The sequence below is a fragment of the Lutra lutra genome, chromosome 3 (genome assembly GCF_902655055.1).
Source record: "Lutra lutra chromosome 3, mLutLut1.2, whole genome shotgun sequence".
NCBI classification, from domain to species: Eukaryota; Metazoa; Chordata; class Mammalia; order Carnivora; family Mustelidae; genus Lutra; species Lutra lutra.
Window position 1 is genome coordinate 152,797,639 of NC_062280.1, and position 11,528 is coordinate 152,809,166.

The 11,528-nt window shown below is 35.6% G+C and overlaps 1 protein-coding gene across 3 annotated transcripts in view; it reads left to right on the plus strand.

The window, feature by feature from the left end:
* The window catches only part of PCDH17 (protocadherin 17), a 99,153-nt gene extending 88,192 nt beyond the window's left edge, over positions 1-10,961 (plus strand). For all 3 annotated transcript variants that reach the window (XM_047720082.1, XM_047720083.1, XM_047720084.1), the window contains one exon: positions 6,242-10,961. In XM_047720082.1, the coding sequence (XP_047576038.1) occupies positions 6,242-6,924 (683 nt within the window). In that variant the 3' untranslated portion in view covers positions 6,925-10,961. The remainder of the gene's footprint in view (positions 1-6,241) is intronic.
* Positions 10,962-11,528: the final 567 nt, after the last annotated feature.

Sequence of the window (11,528 nt, forward strand, 5' to 3'; positions counted from 1 at the left end):
AAAGTGGTTGGTTCTCTGATGCCGCATTTTCCCCAACCCTTTCCTTTTTCTTCTCTGCACGAGGGATGCACCAAGCTTATTAAAAAACGTGCTAAAATTAAGCCTGGCAGTCATGTGAACACTAGCACGAAAAAAAAAAAAAAGCATGTCATAAAATTGTAATGTGCTCCTTTCTTTCTTATTCTGACACAGGGAAAAAAAAAGTTTTGAGACAACTTTCCAACACTGTCTCTAGAAGTAATATTGAAAGTGAAATTTTTACTCCTCTCCTAGTCAGAGCGAAATCAGAAGGTTTATTTTTAACTAATGGGCTAGTAAATGGGACATAGAGACCATAAATGGAAATAATTTGAATGAGTATAGATTAAGTGCAGTTTATATGGAATGATTCACCTTCTCATCATAAAAAGTATAAGGAGTTTATAAAATGGTAAAGTAAAGCAAGTGAATAATAATCAACCACCAAAAAAAGAAAGAATTGTTTATGTTAGAAAAGTGTCAGCTCACAGGATCGTGTGAATTATGTCAACTCACTGCAAGGGAAATTTTATTAGTGATCTGTTGGACTGTATTCTGATGAGATTTCTCTTTTAGCATCGATACTTTTTATCTGATAGGTTCAAATATATTTGGATTAAATTGTAATTTGTCGCCATCATGAGGGAGAGTATGTACACGCGTGAAACTGAGAGTGTGTGCTCAAGAACAGAAAAAGACAGCAAAAACAAGCTGTTCTTATACCAGTAAAATCTTTCAGTAGAAAACGGGTACCCAGAAACTTCCAGTTGAAGGTCTTGGCTTGTTATTATTTTCTGGTGGGTAATCTGTGATGGGTCCCTAGTTTAGCTTCTGTAGAGTTTATCTGCAGAATACCAGTGCCAGCCATAAATAGAGATGGGTGCCTGCTCTTTGCTTTTCCAGACAGCTAATTAGGTGTTATGAAAGCTTATGCTGGTGAAAGGAGGTAAATTAGAAATAAAAAAGAAAAATGAGAACAAATAAAAAATGGACTTCCATTTATAGAGTTGTCTACTTGGAAACAATTCTAATTTTAAGATGCTGTTAGAAACAGTAGCAACCACCACACTAAAAGAACAAAACTATTCCTATTTAAAGCTGTTTACAAAGCATAAATAAAACCATTTTGTTGACAGTCAAAAAGCAGAGCAAATTCTCTCTCTCTCAAATGCCCTTACCCCACAGCCACAGCATTTCAGAACCTCCTCATTGATGCCCCGACTTGTGGATTTTGGTTTTCGGATTTTATGACACAGATGTTTATTTCTTCATTATAAAAAATGAAATCAGATGCATATGTGAAGCTCTTAAGCTAGAAACTATATGCATGTTTTTGTACAAATATGTGGGCTCCGGAGGCAGCAAGCAAGTGAAACTAAGGGGAGGAAATCCTTTTATGTTTTCTAATAGCTCCCTAAGTAGTAACAAATTAGTTGCCAAGTATCTTTCTTTGGGTAGTGTGGTAAAGCACTTTGAAGACAGGGAAAATAAGCTTAAATTCTGATTTGTGACAAATTCCTGCCTGACAGTGAGAGAGACTAGAATAAATAGGTAGTTTTACTCTGGACTAAGAAATTTTACGGAGACTGGCTCCTTGACACATTCCCTTTGTAGTGAACACCACTGAGTCACAACGCACAAGGATTGTTTCCCCTGACTTTTCCCAAAATAAACATGTTTAGCTAAGGCTCCCTTAATCTTTAGTAGTCCTTGCTGATTTAAACAGTGCTTTGGCTTCAAATTTTAATCTTATGCATAGTACTCTTTGGCACTTCTTATCCATTGTTGAGATGGCTGTGCACCCCTAATGATACAGTGACATTACAATGTGAAAATCACATGGTAAACATTGAGTTATGGACACCTTTGTGAAAGCTTGCTAAAACCCAATAATGTAAGGGCAGGTAGTTTGATGTCTTGCCTAAATATTTTCTTTCCTCACAGAAATGTAACTTCCACAATGACAGTTCCTTTGAAGGAGTATTTTGGCACCAAATGATTGCTTGCCTCATATCGCTAAGATTAAGTTATTAAACTGCTTAGTCTAGGTTAAAAAGACAGAGCTTCCCTATATGTCAGCAAATATGCATATGTAGATTTCAGACATCTTTATGTCTAAATCAATTTGAATTACATAGAATTCTAAAATCAGGGGTAGTCAAGTTGTTGATTCAGTCATGGATTTCATACCTACAGTAGGGCAAAGGGAAAGATGAAAGTGTCCTTGGAGATTTGAAATAAAAAGATTTGTACCTGTATATGTACATTATATGTAATGTTTTATATATAAAATGTGTGTAGATATATGTGTGCGTTTTATATGTATTTATGTTATCTCCTAAACTGTGAATGTAGAACTTTCTTGTGCATTTGATTTATCTGTATTTCTCTTATGACAATTACTGATAGTTAGTTTTCAGGAATTCATTGGTTATACATTTGAATTTTAAAATTTCGTTTGGACTATATCCTGTAGAAAGCTCAATTTTTAAAAAAGATTTTATTTATCTGGCAGAGAGAGAGAGAGAGCATAAATAAGGGGGAGCAGCAGAGGGAGAGGGAAAGCAGGCTTCCTGCTGAGCAGGGAGCCAGATGCTGGGCTCCCATCTTGGGACCCTGGGATCATGACCTGAGCTGAAGGCAGAAGCCAGACACTCAATCGACTGGCCACCCAGGTGCCTGAAAGCTCATTTTTTACACAAATACACACACATATAAAGGTTTATATACGTATGTGTGTGTGTTTGTGTTTGTGTGGTTTATTGTACAGCTGAATTGCAAGTACTAGAGTCATTTGAGTGACCTTATGTCTTTTGCAAAAATATAATATAAATTAGGATGAAAATTAAAATAATTAAGATGAGTGTGTTTAGATCTCTCTCTTTGAGAGCTTGTGTAATAGATGTGACTATAGGTATATAGAAAATTCTTAATACTAAACAAGTATTTAAATTTATCAGATTGTCACATGATCCTTCAAGGAATCATACCTTTTAAAACTGAGACAGTGTAAACTTTCCCTGTAGGCAGAACTGCCCAGAATCCCAGCTGTTGGCCTTCAGAATAGTTTTCTCTGTGCTGTCTAAGTATGCTTATCTCTCAGTTTCTCATCCGCATACCGTTTGGATTATGCTCTCTTTTTTTGGCAAAGGGTGCATTCTATGAAAAGGGTCATCATGTTATATTGAGGAAAGGGTGAAAATGGGGATAAATAATCTCTTTATAACCTCAGGTTGGTCCAGAAGAAAAAAAGTGAATCTTGGATCCATTATGTTTGCCTTGATTTGTTCTATCCAGGGTCTCTGAATTTGTTTGTTTTCTGATACAAATATCCAATCTATGCTAATAGCTGCTGTCTACATAATTTGCTTCTTTTTCATTTCTGTGGCATATAATTCAACATACCTATTCTGAGATCTGTTGTCCCTAAGGCACAGGAAAGAGTTTGACCTTGTAGCTCCAGGTCTGGAGAAAATACTCTGCACTATTATTTTTATGATACATATTTAGTTTATTGAGGGGATCTTAAAAATATATAACAGAAGATATACATGATAGAAATCCTCCTGCACAACTGTCCCTCCCTCCGTTGTCCCTCCCTTCACTTAGCTTTCCTTCTCCCCTCTTTTTTCTTCTACATTTCTCATTTTGTTAATGTTTATGTCTGGATAGTCATTCATTATATACTACCTCTTTTTTGTACCTACCTATTCCCTTTTTTGTACCTACCTATTCATCTATTTATTTATGTTCCTTCAGAAATAATTTTACTTTCTCATAAATTCTTATTTGACCCTTGACAGTAATAGTTCACTTTTTGGTCACAGTTTCTGCTGCTTGTGCAAAAGTATCCATTAGCTTATCTTCACTATCTGGGAACCGCTACCGTCGAAATTACAGTCTAATCAGAAGGTGAACAGCTTATAATGTGTCATGATCAATACTTAGAATTTGCTCCCTAGGTTGTGACATAAAGGAGTCAAGTAAAAAGCTGTAGATTTTCAGCTGTTAAATGCAAACAATCATTTCATGTTGATGTTTCAAATTCAAGGTCGATTTATACTTTCATACATCTGCATTATTTTGTCTCTTTCACTCTCTTCTTAAATTCGTACTGAATTCTTGCTGTGCCAGGCTACACAATTGCTGAAATTGAAGGCTAGTCAATATTGGAATATAAAACTATGTTAGCATATTTCAAAAAGAATATGTGGATTATAAATAATTTTTTTAAAAGTTGTGACTCTAAAAGACACAGAAGTATCAAATGAAACAGATAGTGAAATTTTCTACTGTGTTTTTGGAGGATAAAATTGGTTGAATGAAATGACATACATTTCTTTTCTAACACAGACTGACACAGTTGTAGAGGTTATATTTATGATCCCCATTCAGAATAGGTAAAGAAAACAAATACCTGATGTTAAAATTTTCTGATATGTTTGTTTTTTAAATGTCTCCTTGACTTTAAATCCATACAGGAAGTCTTCCAAGAAAATTTCTATGTCTAGATTTTTCTGCTGCTCTTTATGTCCATCTGCCTAACAATCTTCCAAGGCACAGATCGTATTTGAGTCTCTGGGGTATGAGTTTTTGAGTTCAGTTTGAGACTGCCTTTCACCATTCTTACCTGTAGTGCATAATAAACTGAACATATTTCATTCATTCATCTGTAAATATATTTTTTGAAAACATGACAAAATTAAAAAAGAGGCAAGCTACTTGAAATCATTTTTAACATTTCACAGGTATGAATGACACATGGGATGAAATACCACAGTATTTTTGTTCTGTCAAGACACTATTCTGACTCCTTTCTAAAAAAATTTAATTTCATAAGAAATGATTTTATTCTAAAACCTTTTGAAATAAATCAAGTTGTGATTTATTTTTTTCCTTTTTTGGATAAGGAATTATTTACGTGTTTTAAGTATGAACTCAGATTTTATATATGACTTTACAAAGTAACTGTATAAATTTGCCAGTGCTGTTAAATTCAGTGCCTTTTATTTTAAATACCTCTCACGTATTTGTGGGCAGTGGCGGGGGGGGGGGGGGTGGTTGTGCCCTGCACAGGACACTATGAATTTGTAGAATCCTCTCACATCAATTAAATGGCTATCCCAAGTGTTCCTAAATGTGTAGGGAATTCTATTCCCATCACACAGAGGTGAATTGTAAATATCCTCTCCTGGAAAAAAAAAAAAAAGTCCCTGATTTAAAAAGAACCATTAAACATAAAGGGAAACAATCATTTGTAGATGAAAGGGACAAGTGGAAGATGCAGTTCAAAGTTATAGTTTAAAATATTGGGATGGTGGAATTACGCAGCTGTTGTCATAATGAAGGAATTTTCTTTCATATTTTCTGTTCAGCATCTTTGAAATAGGGATCATTAAAGAATGCTTTATTTAGATTTTCTCTATGCCTATTGGCAAAAGAGAGAAGCAAACATTCTCACAGAAAACATTATCCTTTAAGTAGGAAATCATGAGCTGTCATTCATCTGAACTTTATCTGTTGACTATATCCATCTTCACCTACTTACACCAAAAACAAAAAGCTGGAGTGAAGAAAACTGATTATATGATCTATACCCATATCTAATAAAATAGGAATGTGTACTTTTTTGACAAGTTTATTCATAACACATTTTGATAGAAAATTCCATTTTCTCCTCTCAGTAGGAAAAGTAGGCTTTTAAAGGAAACCTTTTATTTCATGACTGTCACCAAAATAACAATTACAAGCAAAATAGGGATAAAACATGGGGGAAAAAAAAAAAGCAGCAGCTTAGGACTTGGAAGTATGCGATCTAGTTTTCACCCCATTATTTGACTTGAAAAATTAATCCTGGTAATCCTTTTTGAAGATCACTGTTTCCAGGATGGGTTATACAGAACAAAGACTAACTGATATCCCCAGGAGATTAGTTTACAGTGATGTTCTATTCTACTGAGAATGATTCTCCAATGGCCACTTTTTACTTCTTCCCAGGCTATGGGAATTCATTAATATCTAGAGAAAAGACTTAAATAAAACCATTGTCTCAACCAGCAGGTTTATGCAACCATCCTGAAATGTTTTAATTATTGTTTTCTTTCCCTTTTTAATTAAGAGACCAGAGGTCAAACAAGCCCACTGAGAGCTGATCACAGCCTCAGTAGAAATTTAAAAGCAACCCTAATGATTGGATTTGCTGTTTTCTTTTTTTGTTTTGCAGAACCAGAAGAGTGTGTTAATTGCACAGATGAATGCCGAGTGCTTGGTCATTCTGACAGGTGTTGGATGCCACAGTTCCCTGCAGCCAATCAGGCTGAAAATGCAGATTACCGCACAAATCTCTTTGTACCCACAGTTGAAGCTAATGTTGAGACTGAGACTTACGAAACTGTGAATCCCACTGGGAAAAAGACTTTTTGTACATTTGGAAAAGACAAGCGAGAGCACACTATTCTCATTGCCAATGTTAAACCTTATTTAAAAGCCAAACGTGCCCTGAGCCCTCTCCTCCAAGAGGTCCCCTCAGCATCAAGCAGCCCAACCAAGGCATGCATTGAGCCTTGCACCTCAACAAAAGGCTCTCTGGATGGTTGTGAAGCAAAACCAGGAGCCCTGGCCGAAGCAAGCGGCCAATACTTGCCCACTGACAGTCAGTATCTGTCACCCAGTAAGCAACCAAGAGACCCTCCATTCATGGCTTCCGATCAGATGGCAAGGGTCTTTGCAGATGTGCATTCTAGAGCCAGCCGGGATTCCAGCGAGATGGGTGCTGTTCTTGAGCAGCTCGACCACCCGACCAGGGATCTGGGCAGAGAATCGGTGGATGCGGAGGAAGTCGTGAGAGAAATCGATAAGCTTTTGCAGGACTGCCGGGGAAATGACCCTGTGGCTGTGAGAAAGTGAAAAAAAAAAAAAGCATTGGCATTTTCTTGTCTCTCCTGTTGATTTAAAAATGATCCCTCCTGGTGACAACCCGTTTTACAGGGATGAAGAAAGACCAATGCTGCTTTAAGGCTTTTAGTGAACATCTGAAGTGCCCACAAGTATGTTCTTTTCACTGCTGTTTCTTTTTCAGAGATAACAATGGTTTTGTTTTGACCAAACTTATATTAGGACAGAATTAACGATGCTGAAAGAGAAAAGAAAAAAGAGAGAAGAGAAAAGAAAGAAGAAAAAGGAGGATGAGGAAGCGAGTTACCTTTTGACAATCTGTTAGGAAGGTATGCAGTGTGAGAATTGAAGTATTTCTGATCACTCTTAAGACTGTCCTCCGTGATTTATGCTGACTTAACTGTTTACCTATAAACCCCATACAAAGCAGGGTCATAATTTGTGATCTGTGGTGGATTTCTAGCAGTCACCTCAGGCTTCTACTTAAAGTCCCGAAAAGACCTTGCAGTAGTCCAAGCTACACCAAACATTAACTCATATTTGTGGTAAACATTTCTGTATAAAGTTACCTGCCACACATACAAACACAAAGAACATTCCATATCATTAGTCGAAAAAAAAAACCACAAAAACAACAAAAAAAAAAACCTTGCTCATTTGTAAGACACTTCATGTCGTATAAAAGTTAAATGTAAAAAGATATAGTCCATTTGTCCTGCACACACATAGACTAATTCACTTCATTAATGGAGAAGAAATTTTAAAAGGTTTAAAATGCCTCTTCAGCGTTTTAGTGTCCAACAAACATATAAATAATGATGGATATGTTTTAAATTTGACCTGAAAAATAGTTACCATTGAATGATAATATGCAGAAGAAATTAACATGATTAATACATTTTTTACATTTGTGGACACTAAAATAGCTCAGGAAAGTGAAACTGTCTTAGGCATACACCAATCATATGACCATTTAAATGTGCAAATGTAAGAAGATTCAATGTGTTTACATCAAATGACATATTTTTATTGATTTATTGCAGATTCAGTGCATATGAGCCAAATTGTTGAGTGTATAAGAGCTATATTGTGTATTTTATTAAATTAATATATAGTTGTGTTGCAAAAATATTTGGGCTTATATTGTAAATGGCAAGTGTTGCCTCAGTAGCTGTCGAACTCTATGAGTTTTGTTTTTTCCTGCTTCCTTTTCCCCATGGAGTGTGGGAAGCAGTGCCTCAGAGCAGAGTCTCTTGTTTAATGTATAGTCTACCAAGTACTACAGTACATAATCTGTTCAAAATGTGTTTGAGTGAGCCAATGGAGCTAACTGAAAGGTCAAAAAAGACATCCGTCAGTCATGGTTATGTGCAAGTCCTTGTAGAAGCTTTTATTAAAGTCACGCTAAATCACAAGAGTTACATTTGTACCAATACCTGAAACTTGTTCACGTTTTTTCAATAACATCCAGCTTCTGCCTATGTAGATATCATAACGTTGATTGGTTTCTCAAAAGTATCTTAAGTGGTTCAAGATGTGTGTTCCCATTATATTTCAAAACCATGAGAAATGCTTTAATGCATGTGTGGTACCAGCACTGGTTCCTTGCATTGTGTAGTGTGTTTCAAGAGGTCTGGGTCTTAACAAAATGTTTTTCCTTTTTCTCAATACTCTTCTGCCTCTTTTTATTGGTGTCCTTTGAGAACAATACACCTTCTCTTCCTTCATCTGGTTACACCTTTTCTTGTGACATTTAGCAAGTTTCAAACTTACTTCCATACGAGGCTAGGAAACCTCAAATTTCAGGAATTGGGAAAAACAAAATTAGCACTTGCAGAAGTAGCAGCAGATGGGAAAATGCCTTGATTGACATTTTCCTTCAGTGTTTAAAATTTTTGGCATTTTACAGCTTCATGACAAACAGTTTCCAGCCCATACCTTAGAAAATGTGGTGCTGAGTTAAATAAAGGCTGTTTGTGCACTGGAGCAGAAAAATGCATTATTTGCAAACTGGTGGAGAATTCTGTGCCTTCTTTTCTGGCCACCAAGCCAGTGTAGAAACAGCAAAAATGTCATAAAATCATTATATTAAAAACAAAACAAAAGCAAAAACAAACATTGAACTGAATTAAGTTTTGTAATTTTAAACCTCAAAAAATTCAACTGAAAATATTTCTGTCAAATGTCGTCAAGATTTTAGACTGTACCTCGTTTGCAAAACAGCTCTGAAAGGGAAGAGTGGACAACTCCCATCAGCCTTATTCTCTCGAGAACTGTATTTGGTTCCTAGTAACAGCCTTTCCAAAGCTCTACTCTTGGTTTTTATTACTCATAAATGTTTAAATTAGAAAAGAAGGGATCTTGTACACGTGAAACCTAATTGACTCTCTATATTTTGGACAATTTATGTATCTGAAATGTGTTGTCTCTGTTATATGATGTTACTTTTTTTGCCAGGAGACTACAGGTTGATTTAGCTTGATAGCTGAAATTTGATGGAAAACTAATTTCCATTTAGTCTTACCAAGTGTTTCCTCTCTCTGACTAGACAGATAGCCACGTAGTACAATCTAAGGCAGTGTGTAAATGAAATCAACAAAGAGAGTAGACTTTATTTTTCAAACATTCTTAACGCTGAGTAACCAATTGTTCAATTTATTATATGTGTCTGAAGACATTAAAACACTATAAGATTTTAAGAATTGGTTGTGCCAATGTGTGAGGGATTTACCTTTAGGCTCTCTGTCACTGGTGATTTACTAGCATTAGCTGTTTAACACATTACCTGTATTTAGTAGTGATTATTTATTTACAAGTTGGTGGTAATTCAGCAGTCAGGACTCTGAGCTTTTATAGTTGAGTTGAGGGAATCTTGCCTTTGTTCATTTGGCTGACGACTGCCTTTATCACAGACCTCTGGTGCTTGGCTTCCGTGGAAGTCTATGAGATGCCAAAATCACCCCTGTAGAGAGCAACTTGCTCTGAGGGGTGATGCATGATCAAACAGTGATATTTCAAGCAGTTTTGGCATAATTCAGAATATGGAAAAAATTGTCTTAATTCACATCCTTCAAATACTAACCCCTCAAAAAATCCCACGCATTCAAAAAAATAATGATTTGATAATACTTTGTCTTTTAGGTCCTTCAGTAACTGAAGTCAAGCACAGAATAAGAATTTATAGAAATTTTTGTAAGAAAGTCAAAAAGTTCTAAAAACTGTTCACTGGTGAACTAAAAACAATCAATAACACAACAATCTTTTCATTAAATGTTAATGAAAGATCTTTTCATCAAAGTTAAAAGTAGTGAGAATCAGTGTTAGTTATACCTATACCAAAGTAAACATTAAAGAGACATATCATACAATTTTAAAGAATGCTTTCATATTATTTCTTAACCTTACATACTTATCCTTATTGCAGACAATATATAAGGATTGGCTCAGCACCCCCATGAATTAATTGAATTCCTGGTTAGGAAATCGACTTTGTTTCATTTTCCCAAGATCTTGTAAAACATGACTTCCCTTTAAAGTATATAGGCAGTGCTCGATATAAAAAATGACACCATAAAAAAAAAGTCATGAAGTAATAGAGCAGTATGCTTTATTTGAACTAGGTTAAAAGCTGTTTGTTGCCTAATGGAGTAGAAGTTGCTGAGGTCAACAAGTAGACTGAGGTCTGGCATAATATATGCCCACTCATTATTGTCTAATTATATTCTTTTGACAACAGACAGCATTTATCACAGCATTAATTCAAATGAGAGTTTTGGCTATCAAGATGTGTTGATTTGAAACATAATTGAATGAGACCTGATTAAAGTCTGACTTTCCTGGCCCCAGTGTTTTGCAGGTTGGCTATTCCCATGTATCAACCCCATCACTCCATAAGGTTCTTAGCTGCACCAAGCAATTGGTGAACAAGGACAACAACGACAAAAGCAGCATACATTGTATGGATTTATCTCAACGCTATTGTTTAATGGCTGTGTTTAATGTGACCTATCTGGAAAATGAGGACTCCGAATAAAAAGCTATTACTAATAGTGGCGTTTCCTTCCCTTGAATTCGTTAACACAGAAGTGGTGTGTTATACACTATGTAGCACAGGGATGCTCCATCACAACTGTTCTGCTAGTTATTTGTTTACCAGTAAAATAAGATTTCTTAAAAATTTATTTAACAATAACATCACTACGTCTCAACAAGTTAACAGTCTTTCAGATAGCTTCGATAAGGTGACTGGTCAAATAATTACTATGGAGTCATGATCTAGACATTTGTGGCTTTTAATAGCTACAGTTTGTTTGAGAATAATTTAGTACAAGAATCGAAAGGACTTCAGAAAAGTCTTTTTTAAAATCTTTCTCATACATGATTGATGAAAACACATATTTATAAATTAACATTTTAAAGTCAATACATATTTGTCACGGTATCTTAAAATAATAAGACTCTCCTTCTACTCATTCAACAAACATCTACTGAATTGCTAGTGTGTGTTTGCCCTTGGTACTATGCCCCAGAAGTAGAGAGTAAACAGAGGAGTGGTCCCTGGGTCACAGTCTTGTGGGAGAAACAAATAGGTAAGGTCTAATACACCTTGCTCTTTA